At 52.6% G+C, this 14,312-nt stretch overlaps 1 protein-coding gene across 2 annotated transcripts; it reads left to right on the top strand.

The window, feature by feature from the left end:
* The first annotated feature begins 5,486 nt into the window (after nucleotides 1-5,486).
* Nucleotides 5,487-13,520, top strand: NMUR1 (neuromedin U receptor 1). Of its 2 annotated transcripts, none has more exons than XM_010956064.3 (3): nucleotides 5,487-6,546; nucleotides 8,344-9,229; nucleotides 11,539-13,520. In XM_010956064.3, exons 1-3 carry the CDS (start codon nucleotides 6,292-6,294, stop codon nucleotides 11,919-11,921), a joined length of 1,524 nt encoding a protein of 507 aa, XP_010954366.2. In that variant the 5' UTR covers nucleotides 5,487-6,291; the 3' UTR covers nucleotides 11,922-13,520. The 2 variants fall into 2 exon arrangements, with proteins under 2 accessions (XP_010954366.2, XP_074220580.1); XM_074364479.1 differs by having other exon boundaries at nucleotides 5,488-6,546; nucleotides 8,604-9,229; nucleotides 11,539-13,518.
* The last annotated feature ends 792 nt before the right edge of the window (nucleotides 13,521-14,312 follow it).

The following is a 14,312-nucleotide window of genomic DNA, read 5'->3' as shown; positions in this document are numbered from 1 at the left end:
AAGTAGGTCTGTTGCTGTCCCCATTTTACAGATGAGGAAACTTAGGCATGGAAAGTCTAAGCAACATGCCCCTCCAACAGACTAAGGACGAAGATTAATCAACTTCTGTTCCTGGAAATGCATCTCACAGTGTCTCTGAGCTGCGACCATGCATTGTACCCCGTTGGAAGGCACCAAGCCCTAACTTGGGAACTCTTGAATTTTTACCAAAGTTCCAGAGTGAACTGGGCACCAACACCCTAGGGAAAGGCACTCAATGGCCTGGCTTGTCCCCACGGAGCAACTGCTTGTGGGCCAGAGCAGACTAGCCCGAGGCAGGTGCCACCCCCAAGACATTCAAGGCCAAGAAGAACAACAGCACCCAGGCAGGGCAGCTCTGGGAGAAAACTCACAGCCCAGGGAAGGAAAGGCAGCGTGGGCTTCAGAAAGGCAACCAGGCCAGACATGTCTACAAAATTCTAGTCCCGGAGGGGTTAAATATACACATGGATTTTTCTTTTTCTTTTTTTAAATTTAAGTCTAAACTCTTGAAATTTGACCCTCTTCGGAAATGGGGGAACTAAGGTCAGAACTGTAAGGTGAAAGGTAAAAGTTTTTACTCAAATAAATTTAGTTTCAAATCTTAGCTTCAGCATTTAGGTATGGGTCCTTGGGCAAGTTACTGAACATCTCGGGCTTACTGCTTCCTTGTGTTTAAAGCCAATTTGTCATAATCTCTGTCTCAAGGCAGCTGGGAGAATTAACATTCTCTACTTGAGAATAAGCTGTTTTTAAGTCTGCTATTTTTTTTTTTTTTTTTTTTTTAGTCCAAATGGATCAAGAAGGGTTTAAACTTTCAGTTCCCCCTGTGGTTCCCTCAAATAAGAGTGTGAGCTGGTCCTTCCAACTTTGAAAATCTGAAATCTTTTATCTTCTTTGCAGACACATGTTCTCCTGGGCATTGTTTTCCAAAAAAGTTTTGTCAACACTTGGGAGCCTGTTGGGATAAGCACCCCCCACCCCAACACCAGGTTCCCCATGTCCACATGAGGTGCACCAGCTTCCTCCTCTGATGCTGGTGCGTTTGAAGGGGCCTTGAACCCCTGGGCGGCAGGGAGTTGCGTGCTTTGTTTCAGCTGCTTGGCACCTGGGCTGTCTGCCAGGGGCTGTGGATGCCCCACTGCGTGGGGAATCTGCCTTCCTCCACTCCAGAAGACCCGAGGGCTCACCAAACCGGAGACGGGGTAGGATCCGTGGCATCTCAAGTCTCACCCAGGGCTGGGGGTCCATCAAGTGCCTCAAAGAAGTAGGGACACGGTTCCTGCCTGGGGCTCATACCCAAGGGCCACATTGTCAGCCCTTTCAGCTGCAAGGGGTCTTCAGCTACCTGATGATCTTCAGGAAATCCTGCCTAAATTAGCCAGAGCCAGTTTTTGTTTGTTTGTTTCTCATTGAAGTATAGTTGATTTACAATGTTGTGTTGGTTTCAGGTATACAGCACAGTGATTTAGTTATATACATATATATGTTCTTTTTCAGATTCTTTTCCATTACAGGTCATTACAAGATACTGGTTATAGTTCCCTGTGCTATATAGTAGGTCCTCGTTGTTCATCTATTTTATATATAGTAATGTGTATCTGTTAATCCCAAACTCCTAATTTATACCTCCCCTGCCCTTTCCCCTTTGGTAACCATAGTTTGTTTTCTATGTCCATGAGTCTATTTCTGGTTTGTAAATAAATTCATTTGTATCATTTTTTTAAGATTCCGCATATAAGTGATATCATATAGTATTTTTCTTTCTCTTTCTGGCTTACTTCACTTAGTATGATAATCTCTAGGTCCACCCATGTTGCTGCAAATGGCATTATTTCATTCTTTTTTATGGGTGAGTAATATTCCATTATGTAAATGTACCATATCTTCTTTATCCAGTCATCTGTCGATGGCTGTTTAGGTTGCTTCCATGTGTTGGCTGTTGTAAATAGTGCTGCTATGAATATAGGGGTGCATGCATCTTTTCAAGTTATAGTTTTATTCTGATATATGCCCAGAAATGGGATTGCTGGATCATATGGTAACTCTATTTTTAGTTTTTTAAGGAACCTCCATACTCTTCTCCATGGTGGCTGCACCAATTTACCATTTTTGTTATTTTCAAACCAGAATTGTCACCTGGCACCAGAACCCACTGTCACTTGCAACAAGAATTTCAGCAGCAGCATCTTCTGGCACTGTGCCTTCTAGTGCTCAGACTCCTGGCCCTCTTTTAACTTTGGACCAGCTGTGCCCACCTTAATGCCTAACACCCCCCACCCACTCTCAGTGTCCCTGTGTTCTGTGCCCTCCCCCAAACTGAATGGTTGCTTGTTGACGCACTCAGCACTTTTTACTTACCTTGTGATAACCTTAGAAAGACATTGCTCATGCACCAACAACTGTCACCTTGTCACTACTTTTAGATCCTTTAATTTATTTTCTCCAATTTCCTTTGTAATCCTGAGCCTCTTTTTACTAATACTTTGAAAATGTCTGCTTTTGTATCTATTGGCTGTGGAAGCAGTCTGCCTTGGGAATGGCAATAACTGGGAAGAAACGTAAGGTGGTAATCAGACCAACTCAAAGTGGTCTGCTTTCTATTATCACAGCACGCTGAGTGGAAAGATGTTACTCCTGCCAGGCTGACTGCTCCCTCTACACCCGCCCCTTGGTACACCACTGCCTATGGGAAGGCAGGATTAATAAATATTTACGGAAGACTTTGAAACTAAACCAGAACTGAAGTATTAAGTGGTAAAGGGGCATTATGTTTGCAACTGACTCTCAAACAGTCCAGAAAAATTATGCGCATGTTCACACACATTTCCAGAAAAGGATTCAGGAAATATAAAAGTTTAACATTTGGGTAATCAGAGTGAAGGGTGTATAAGAATTCTTGGTTCTATTTTTTCAACTTTTCTGCAGGTTTGAAATTGTGCCAATATAAAAAGCTAAAAGGAAAAGCAAAAATACCACTGTGGACTAACAAATTCCCAAGCCCTTTGACGTCAGTCACTGGTGGGTGGTCCGGGGGATTTGGTTCTGAGCTCACCATGAGCGTTCATAAAAGGGATGATCTTAAGAGGGGCCTCTATAATGCATCTGAACGTGGTTTGGTAGCTGGGAAGGTGTGTGGATGAGCAGGTGCCAGAAGTGCTCCGTGGGTACCTGGTAACGACTGGCCCCACCCTGAAGTGGCATAAGGGACACAGTCTCAGGACAAGACAGGACCAGGCCTTTTCTGGCCCTCTCACTGTGTGACCGTGTCGTCCCCTTGGCTACAAGTGGAGGTTGGGGCCTGGGGCACCAGCAAGCAGCTGGGGTAGGAGGTGGCTGACTCTGAGTCCCAGGCCCTTAGGGACCTGAGAAACTGGGGTAGCTCAGAACCAGGGTGCAGGACCCTGGTGGGGCAAGGGGCTGGACAGTGCCAGGTGGCCCTCTGCACTAGCAGGAGAGGAAGAGGTGAGAATCGCTGGAGGTCTCCAAGGTCCGCCCGCAGAGCCTGGCCTGCCTACACCGTGGCCGGGTTCCCCACGGCTTCGTGTTCTCCTTCCCACTGGGGCACAGCTCTCTGGCCCCAGCTCGCTGGGGACCTTCCCTTCCAACCTGCTAAGGGAAGCTCTTCTCTCCTCCAGCTCCCACCCCAGCCCTGACTCCTGGCATTTTTCCAATATCTTCCAGAGAATTCTGAACCACCATTATGGCCACCATTTCTCGAGTGTGTCAGCCGTAAGTGTTTTAACCCGTGTTATCCTGCTTAATCCTGACAGCACCCTGAGAGATCGGTGCTGTCCTTGCTGTCTTACAGACCAGGAAGCTGGGGTCTGGAGTGCACAGTGACTTGTCTGAGGTGGCACAGCCAGCTCGCTGGCAGAGTGGGGATTCTCACCTGGGCCTCACTGTCCCCTGCCTTTCTTTGCCATCTCTCTTCTTGGGGGTGAGCCAGTTTCTGTGAGCGGAGCCAGGCCTGAGAACTCGGGGAGTACAGATGGCCATATAATGCACCCAGCTTACTGAAGTGCGTCCCAGCCCCTCACCACCCTGAGGGACTCAGACCTTCCTCCTCTCTCCTGGCTTGGCATGACTTGCTCAGTCCAGCCAAGCAGAGCCAGGTGGAAAAGTCTCTGGCCTGGGGAGGTGCCCAGGTAAGCACAGTGACTCTCCCCACCGCCGGGTGTTTGCTGTTCCCAGCTCTCCATGTTTGCTGAGCCTGATTACTGGTAGGTCCTGGACCGCCCCGTTTTCCAGGCTGCAAGGCTCCCTGGGCCTGAGGTACATGACTAGTCCCATAGCCCTCCTCATCCTGCTGAGTCCTGGAAGGCCCAGAAACTCCCATCCCCAACCTGCTTTACTGCTCTGGGGGAGGAGGCAGACAAGGATGATGCGCTGGGCTTGGGGACACTGAGGCAGCCAGCTGTAGGAATTCCTGACAAGCAGGAGCCATTCTACGTCTGTAAGGCAGAGATAAAGTTCTTCTCCGTCCTTTCCTGGGCTTTGAGCACCTCCAAAGGGTCCACAGTGGGTTTCAGGCTGCTCAGAGTCTGTGCAAAATGGTCATTGCGGTGTGTGTGAGTGTCTGAGTGTTCCAGTGAGGGGGGGTGGGGTTGACAAGGCTCATCACACGCTAAGTGCTGTCTGTGACCCCATAGTGGCTGTTTCCAGTGATGCTGCCTGCCCCTCACTGCTCATCTGATGTGATGGCAAGCCCGATCTGAAGGTTCCGGCCAGGCTTAAGCATCTGAGGCTTAGTTAGCTCTCTAAAGGCACCCTAGAAGCCTTTCCCCCAGGGACATGGGGACTATGTGCCCCTGTGCTGCCTGCAACCTCCCTGTGCCTGGGGCTGTGTTTACATGTGGAGTTGCTGGGAAGGGAGCCTGGTGGAGACTCAGAATGTTTAACTTCTAGTCTCCAAGGCCACACATTGACTCATGAGGAGGAGGGAGGGGCAGTGAAAGTCTGAAGGAAGAAGGTCTTGCTTCCAGTTGTCATTACATGGATATAATCAAACCCAAATCCCACCAGAATCCCATGCGATATTCTTGAGTGCTTGCTGTGTGCCAGCCTTGTGCTAAATCTTGGCATTCAGTGAATCACAGCACACTTAGAATAGGAGTAATGATGGGACACATTTTACAGGAAGAGGAACAGAGGCACAGAGGGGCTCTTTCCCACCACACAACTCACCAGCAGATTTTCTGGGGCCTGGGGCTTTGGACTTAACCATTCCCATCCTTCTCAAAGTGTGATTCTGGGGCCTGGGGCTCTCTGGAGAGGGTGTGTATGTGTGTCAAAAACAAGGATTTCTGGATCTTGCCCAGACTAAGTAAATCAAACTCTGGGAAGAGGCCCAGGAGCCAGCATTTCAGCCTGTGCAATTCATGCTTCTAGGCTCCCTAGCAAGTTCCTGATGAAATAACTTCAGCTAAGGAGCTAGATGGAGGGGTGAGCTGAGCAGGGAAGGTGCTCCCTGCGGAGTTTACACTTGCATGGTTTGGAGGAGCGGAAGGAGGCTTGGTGGGGTCCTGGCATTCACTGCTCTTCACTCTGTGCAGTTCCCTCCCTCCTGCAGACACCCCAAAGTAGGGTGAGAGGGGCAGAGGGCATGTTTGAATGGATGAGAGGTATTTGGGGGGTGTCTGGGGCTGGAGAATATAGCAGTGGAGAGGCCCAGAAAGTCAAGTGGAGACGGGGAGGTCCAACACCAGGGTAGACTTCAGAAGGGAGTGGGCAACTCTACAGTAGGTTTTCAAGTAGAGGAATGTCATTGTTGGGGGTTCAAGAAGATGACTGTGCTGTGGGAGGTCAAACTGGAGGGAGAATGGAGTTTCCTGCAGCAGTTCTGGGAAGGGATGAGGACCTGGACTCAGGGACTGGAAGGCTCTGGAAATGAGAAGGTGGAGACTGCTGTCCTCGGACTGAGATACAGAGATGGGGGATCTCCATACCTAAGAGAGGGAATGAGATCCTTTGGGGCTTGTTGACTAGGAGAGGTTGGTGGGACATCCTTGGAGGTTTGAAACATGGGGCAGGAGAGGGTGGGATCTGGAGGGACACCATAATAAGGGTTATGCTAAGAGTCAGACTGCTGGAGCATGGGTTCAGCATGTGAGATCCCAGTTCACTAGGACTTCACCTCTCTGATGCTCAGTTTTCTTATCTGTAAAATGGGTTGTTGTGAGGGTTCCACGAGGTAACAGTGCTTCTGGAAGCGCTCCATCAAATACTTGAAAACACAATTGCTACGGGCTGGGTGGGTATGAGGGGCCTCAAATGAATGTGTCTAGGTTCAGCGGCCGGGTGGCCTGCGGGGGCGCCACTGCCGCCTATTGGCGGTCCTGGCCCGGGCGCCCTGGGCCCCGGACAGGCGGGGCGACCCCGCGGGCTGCTTGTGGCTCCGCCGCCGTCAGTCCGCCTGTCGGCTCGCTCCTGGCGCCGCGTCTGCACATCGATCGGTCCATGGACGCCCGCCCTACGCTCAGCGGGTGGGCTCCTGGCCCCCGGATCTCGCTGGCTGCAGATGGCATGGTAAGTGAGCAGGATGCCGGCGCGGGCAAGGGCGCAGCGGCTGGAACGCAAGCGGCCAGGCGGGGAGAGCGCGCGGGAAGGGTCTCCCCAGGGCAGTAGGAATCGGGGAGCCCGTCGGGGCTCCCCCCTCCCAGGGGGACTCGCAGCCTCCCGGGGTATTTCTGTCTTTTTTGCCCGCCACGCGTGCAGCGGGGCTGGGGGGCTCTGTGCGACGACCTTTCCCGGGGGCGACGGAGTCTCCCTCGAACCAGAGTCGGCGCTTGCGAGCTCTCAACTCATCTCCGCGGTCTCCGCTCGGATCCCACAGCAGCCTGGGTAGGGAATGCGGGTGTGGTGGGGCCAGAGGACCACTTGAATGGATGAAGATAAGCCTTGATTCCAAGATGCGGGATTAGGCGTCGGAGAGGCAAGGAGGCTGGGGGAAGCTTCTGGGTGGGGGCTTTGGTGAAGAAGAAGATACTCAGGATTAAGAACCCTTGGGATCTTGGAAAAAGAAGGACCTGAAAAAGAAAGTTGAACGGTGGGTGTACAGGTACTTGGGGACCGGGAGTTCCCAAGCCCCCACCTGAGGACAGGAAATGAAGCCTAAGAGAGGATCCAGGAACCAAGCTTGAAAATCCGTGGTTGCTCAGAGGGGAGGGGACGTGGTGGTGGCGGTTTGGGGAACAGGCTCAGTAAGACAGCTCCTGGCTTTTTGAGTCAAGCCACATGCCCAGTGGAATCCCATTCAGCCCCTGGCCCAGTCCCCTGAATTGTCCTTCCTTTGCCTGTGGGAAGGAAGGATCATGTTACTACGCACTGAAGTTGAGCACCTAAAATGTCAGGCACACTCCTGAGAACTTACTCTCTCATTTAATCTTCCAAGAAATTATGAGGAAGGCTCTATCGACTTACCCATTTTATAGATGAGGAGACCAAGGCACAGTGAGGGCCTGTCACAGAAGAGGGTGGCAGAGCTAGCATTTGACTGCAGGCCATTAGCTTCATGGCTTGGGTCCTTAACTACAATATCTGGTGGACTAGCAAAGAGAGGAGCCTGAGAGAGGAGAGGGAACCTCAGAACTGGCAGTGTCAAGGTCTGGCAAATATTTCAACTCCAAACAGTTCAGGTGATAGAAAACAGAAACAAGAACGAACTTTCGGATCTGCATTATAGCTTTTGGACTGTTCATGCCTTTGCTTGATGCCCACAGTGAATCAGTCCTCACAGTGAGGTGACGTAATCAGGCCCTTCTGTGTGTCAGGCAGGGCCCTGCGTTAATGCCTTTCATGGGCTAAATTTCTTTATCTTTATAATATGGAAACAACTGCAGAGAGGTTACCATGAAAATGGCCCCACAGCCCGGAATTTGAGAGGCTGGATTTGAATCAAGGCAGCTGTTTCCAGAGCCCTTGCTCTTAAAACCATATGATACTATGTATTGTGCCCATTTTACAGATGTCCAAGCTGAGCGTCTCTCCCAAAGTCAATGGCTTGAAATGGGAGAGAACCAAGGAGAGGCTGCTGATAACAAAGCCCATGCTTGAGATCAGGCTGCATCACTATTCAAAGGCTTTACTAGATCTTGAAATTTAAAATTGAAGTCCCGCTTTTTACTATTTTTAAGATGTATATATTTATATCTCTGAAATTGTAATGCCATTTTAAAATGTATGGCAGAGTTTGTCCTTCTCTGTGTTATATAAAATAACGGCCTCCTTAGTATCTATTGATGGCATTTTTCGTTTGATAAATTATGACAGAGCCAGGTTCCCTGAGTGGCTTTTTCTGGTGTCACTCTTTTTTTTGTTCCACAGGCTCCTCTTTGCCTCAACTGCTCCATCCTCCCTGGAAACAGGTCCCTGGGTGCAAAGAGCCTGGTGCCCTGCAATGGCAGCAGAGCCTTGGAGTCCTTTGACCCTGAGGACTTAAACCTGACTGATGAGGAGCTCAAGTTCAAGTACCTGGGGCCCCAGCAGATGGAGCTGTTCCTACCCATCTGTGTCACATACCTGTTGATCTTCGTGGTGGGTGCTGTGGGCAACGGGCTGACCTGCACTGTCATCCTGCGCCACAGGGCCATGCGCACGCCCACCAACTACTACCTCTTCAGCCTGGCCGTGTCGGACCTGCTGGTGCTGCTCGTGGGCCTGCCGCTGGAGCTCTACGAGATGTGGCGCAACTACCCCTTCCTGCTGGGAACCGGCGGCTGCTACTTCCGCACGCTGCTCTTCGAGACGGTCTGCCTGGCCTCGGTGCTCAACGTCACTGCCCTGAGCGTGGAGCGCTACGTGGCCGTAGTGCACCCGCTGCAGGCCAGGTCCGTGGTGACGCACTCCCACGTGCGCCGCGTGCTCGGGACCATCTGGAGCCTCGCGGTGCTCTGCTCTCTGCCCAACACCAGCCTGCATGGCATCCAGCAGCTGAATATCCCCTGCCGGGGCACAGTGCCTGGCTCGGCCGTGTGCACTTTGGTCCGCCCAAGAGCCGTCTACAATCTGGTCGTGCAGACCACCGCGCTGCTCTTCTTCTGCCTGCCCATGGCCACCATCAGCGTGCTCTACCTGCTCATCGGGCTGCGGTTGCGGCGTGAGAGGCTGCTGCTGCTCAGGCAGGAGTCCAAGGGCAGAGCCAGAACCAGGGACAGCCGCAGGCTCCAGCGGCTGCCGAATAGGGGTCGGACACAGGTGACCAAGATGCTGTGTAAGTTTTGCTGCTGGCAAGAGGGGCTGAGCCAGGCACTGGGTATGAAGCTGGGGCTTCCAGGGGCCCTGGGGAAGGGGCTGAGTGTCTGGGTTTATGATGGAGGCCGAATGTGAGGTATGGAGTAACACCACTCCCACCCACTGTGTGCGCGCGCATGGGCACACTCTCACACTGCAGGTGTATACTTTTTTAGATTACCTTGTGAGAAACCGACACCAAAGATAAATGCTAATGGTTCACGGCAAGATCAGCTACATAATTTGTGGGACCCAATGCAAAATGAAAATTTGTGGTCCCCTGTTTAAAAAACTCAGTAAGAATGACAAAACAGCAATAGCAGAGCTGCTCTCTTGACCCTTCTGAGGTGCGGGCCCTGTGCAAATGCACAGGTGGCACCCATGCAGCCAGCCCTGGCTCATGGAACCAACCACAGGCAGTCCGGAGGCATGTGGCTTGGCTGTTCATGGGATCTGGGCCCTCCAGGCAGGTCTCTCACCTTTACTCCTAAATATATATTTCTAGGCTCTGTCCTTCCCTAACCAGCCAGGGTAGGGGGCATGGAGCTCCCCTTTCCTGAGGAACTGTTCTCCTCTTCTCTTAGTGGCTACTGAAAATCCCAGGGAAGGATTCTGATTAATGGGCTTAGGTCATGGCCTGCCATTTGGCCAGAGTGGCAGGATGCTGAGGTGAGCAGCCCCCACAGACTCACATGGTGGGATCTGGGGGAAGTAAAGTTTGAAAAGATGGGGAGCAGGGTGCTGGAAAGGCAAGATGATGAATTTTCTCTACAGTATGTCTGTGGTTCCCTGGGGACCACAGGAGTGACCATGATCTAAAAGAGGTCATCAGGAGGCATGTCTGTGAGGGTCGGTGTGCAGAGCCCAGGAGAATCAGGGCAGAAGTGTGGATGGGGGCCAGCCGGGGGAACACTCAGCTGCCTTGAGGCTCTGGATCTTTCTGTGGCCTAAGCCTGGTGCTTCTTCAATGACAGGGGCCCTGGGGAAGCCAAACTGATGCTCAGCCAATCATTGATTCCCTCCCTATCTCATCCTATCACACAGGACCTGAATCAGGTAGGTGGGGTGAGCCAGGGCAGGACAGGGCTGGTGAGACCTTGACCAAAGCCATGGGATTATAGCCAGCTAACTGGGGACTGCCGCATTCCCAGAGAGACCCACTCCTCTCACCCCCCAGGACAGTGCCCAGGAGGCCAGGGTCACTTGTGCAGTCCCCTAAGATGGGAGTGACCTTGACACTTTGTGCCTGCCTCCTGCACAAGACCACCTGCCCCTTGGCTGTCTCCACTGCCTCCTGCTCCCCCGACCACAGGGGCTGAGTCTGCTCTTCTGGGACAGCTCTTGTCCTGTGAAGGTGGGGTGTTTCCTTAAGGCTGCCTTGCTTGCTGGCCCGGGGCTCTGGCTTTTCCTCTCCTTCCTCCATCTTTGCTTCCCGAGGGACTACTGTGTACAGGCTGTGTGCTGGGGATGTTGTAACCAACGTCCCGATTGATATCTGGGGTTGTGAGGAAAACCATGCTGGGGTGTGAGGTGGAAGACATTGCAGGGGAAAGATTGTAAATTAGAGAAGCAAACATGAGGAACAAGAAACAAAAATCAAGGCAAACCTGAAGGCAGAAACCCAAGGAAGGGCGTGGTTAAGACCAGAGCTGGAGGGAAGCTTGGGAGAAAGAGTGAGGGCTCAGCTGGCCTGTCCTGCTTTTTGCTGGTGGTTGGGGTGGGGGGTTGTCAAGGAAGGGGGAGTTAATGCAGGGCAGGATATTCAGCGGGGCCTGGGAGAGCTGGGGGCTGGGAAGGCTTCTAGGGCTAAAGCAGGCAAGTGTAGGGTATGTGTGTCTGCCTCGCTCTCTCTGGCCCCATAAGCTCCCTGTCTACTACCATCTGGCCATGGGCCCCATTCTCCTGCTTACATCAGCAAGCATGGCCCCGAGATGTCACCCAGAGTGGGCTTAGCCCGGCAGTCTGTGTCACGCTAGGGCTCAGCATCCCAGCTGAGTCACTCAGTTCCAGTTCCACGGGGACAGAATCAGACCAGGCCAGCTGGGCTCGGGTGTCCACACCTGGTCCAGGGCACACACCCACTGCCCAGTCAGTGACAGTGGTGAGAGTAGTCTCTCTAAAAGGGGCGCGGTCAGGGCAGGCAAACTTCCAGAAACTTCCAGATGGATGGTGGGCAAGGGTGGCCTGTGGGAGAGGAGAGGAGGTGAGACTGGGCGGACCAAATTGAAGCCCAGGGCAAGCCACTGAGAGGGCTCTGGTGGGTATTCAAGTCTCTTTCTCTGCCCGCAGTTGTGCTGGTCGTGGTGTTTGGGATCTGCTGGGCCCCGTTCCACATCGACCGCCTCATGTGGAGCTTCGTGTCCCGCTGGACCGAGGGCCTGCACCTGGCCTTCCAGTATGTGCACGTCGTCTCCGGCATCTTCTTCTACCTTGGCTCGGCCGCCAATCCCGTGCTCTACAGCCTCATGTCCAGCCGCTTCCGCGACACCTTCTGGGAAGCCCTGCGCCTGGGGGCCTGCTACCACCGCCACAGACCCTGCCACAGCTCCCACAGCCTCAGCAGGGTGACCACAGGCAGCACCCTGTGTGACACGGGCTCCCTGGGCAACAGAGCCCACCCTCTGGCTGAGAATGGTGGCCCAGGGGGGCAGCAAGAGACTGACCCCTTCTGAGAGGAACCTCGAGGCAGCTTCACCCCAGGGTGCCAGAGCGCCATGCCCAGCTTTGGGGGCCACATGTGCCTCCTCTGCAGGGATGTCTTCATGGCCTGTCCCCTTTGTACCTTGTCCCATTTCAGCCTAGAAACTTGGGCCATCACCTCAGTGACCCCTGCCCCACCCATGTATCAGAAGGAATTTAAGGTCTTTAAGGGTCTGCCCTCCAGATCCCCAGGCCCCCAGTTACAGGCCCACCCCTGTAGGGACGTCAGAGTTGGTTAACTGGGCACAGTGACTCCATCTGGGGACTCCCCTCCCACTACAGTTTCTGAAGTGTTTCCACGCGGCCCAACCTTTCCTTGCCATTTCTCCCTAAGCTTCTGCAGGTTCCGGCCCATTCAGTGCCTCTCTAGCTCTTGGCCTGCACCTGGGACCCTCCTCTGCCCTGACTCTTCCCTGGCTCCCAGTCGGCTCGTTCTGCTCTGGGATCTCCATCTGGTAGAGGCACTAGGTGGCAGGTATAGCAGGGATCCAGGGGACCTGGTTCCAATCTCAGCCCTGCTGCCAGCACCGTGCCCTGTGGCATCAAGGAAGTCACCTCACCTTATAAGCCTTGGTCCCTTGTTTGCAAAATGAAAGGGGCCCTGACATTCTACAGTGTCTTGCTTTGACACCTTAGCTGTGGTTTTCTGTGTGTGTGTGCAGAAGTCACTGCTTGTAACAAAAGAGATACCCTCAGATTAACAAGGTAGAAATTTTAGGAAATCTTTAGGTCCTCATCAACCCCCAACCCTTACTCCCTCCCTGACACCCGCATGCTCCCCACCCCACCCCCTCGAGAGCCACTTGTCCTAGGGCAGAGGGACTGCATGTGAGCAGAGGTCCCTGCTTGCCTCTGGACTCATCTCCTCACAGGCTGGCTTGGGGGTCTGAGGTGAGCAGAGCATTGGGACTGACTGGCCAGAGACTCTCTGGGGGCAAGAGACATGGGCAAACCAAGGGCAAAGAGTGACCCTGTGAGGACTGCTTGGGGCTCAGTGAGGTGAAAAGAGAGACTGGACAAGTATGTCCTGAAACAAAGCCCCATCCCCAGTCCCCGTGGGCGACTTGGTGCTCAGTCAGGACTCAGTTAATGGCCGGAACTTGTCTTGCTGCAGTCCCTGGATGCCGTCCTCCTCCCGAGAGGAGACTGCAGTACAAGGAACCCTGGCCTCCCTGGAGGGGAGCTGCGGGGTACCCAGGGTGCTATGGGGCCTGCGGGCCGAGTCCTCCCTGCAGACTCTCCCCTGCTCAGGTCTCAGGTTCCCTGCCTGAAAAGTGGAGGAAATTGTACAGGGTTGCGTGTAATGTTCTGGAGTTTTTGCAATTCAATTGTAAAAATAATAAATATTCATTTTAGAAAAATTGGAAAGTACAGATGAGCAAAAGTCAAAACAATTTAAAATAATTAAAAACCACCCTTGCTGGGGGAGGAGGGGAGGGGGAAATGGAGAGTTGTTTAATGGGTACAGATCAGTTTTCCAAGATGAAAAAGTCCTGGAGATTGGTTGCAAAACAGGGTAAGCATACTTGAACAATACTGAATTGTACACTTACATAGTTAAGATGGTAAATTTTATGTGTATTTTACTATAGTTTTTTTTAACTAAAGGATTAAGTCAGGAAAAGAAAAAATTAAAAACTATTGTGGCTTACTCTCTGGAGGAAACCACTATATACAAGATGAATGGGGGATTTGTGAAAGGAGCTTGTGAAAAGAGTCTATGCAGAGTTATGAGTGCCCAGTGACACCTCGGAAATGAGCTCCCAGGAGGCCTTGAGGTGGCGTCGGGGGAAGGGGCGTGGTTGAGGGGAACGGTCAGATGCCAAGCTTCTGGCTGGAGCTTGAAGTTGAGCTAAAGACTGGACTCCCTGGGACCTCTCTTAAGTGATAGTCAGGAACTTTGGTCAGTGTGCGTTTACAAAGGGACTACTATGCGCAGAGAAGCACTGGGCAGACTGGGGAAGGTGAAGGCTGTGAGTTGTCAGAAGGCACCAGATCTTAGTGTAAACTTGATGTATGTCTCTCAAGGGTCTCCACAGCATGTCAGTGGCTAGGTCCCATTTGCCATGAGTCACTGGTTACCATGGAAAGTAGAAACAGCAGCTCTGGGCTCAGCCTTGGAGAAAAAGGGATGGAGGTGGAAAGGCCAGCCAGCAAGATCCCGCTCTCTCTCCTGGAAGCAGCATCTTCCGCTACTTGCTCTCCTGCACTGGTCAGAGTGGGGACAGCATTCCCAAATGCCCAGGGCTACTTCCAGGACAGGAGTCCTCAACTCCTAAGTGTCTGGCTCACCTGGGGCTCAAGTCACCTCCTGTCCCAGCTGCGGTCACACACATCCCTCCTTCTCCCATGTTCAAGAGTTT

This window comes from Camelus bactrianus, chromosome 5 (assembly GCF_048773025.1).
Source record: "Camelus bactrianus isolate YW-2024 breed Bactrian camel chromosome 5, ASM4877302v1, whole genome shotgun sequence".
Classification (NCBI taxonomy): Eukaryota; Metazoa; Chordata; class Mammalia; order Artiodactyla; family Camelidae; genus Camelus; species Camelus bactrianus.
This window is presented reverse-complemented; position numbering and strand designations above follow the sequence as displayed.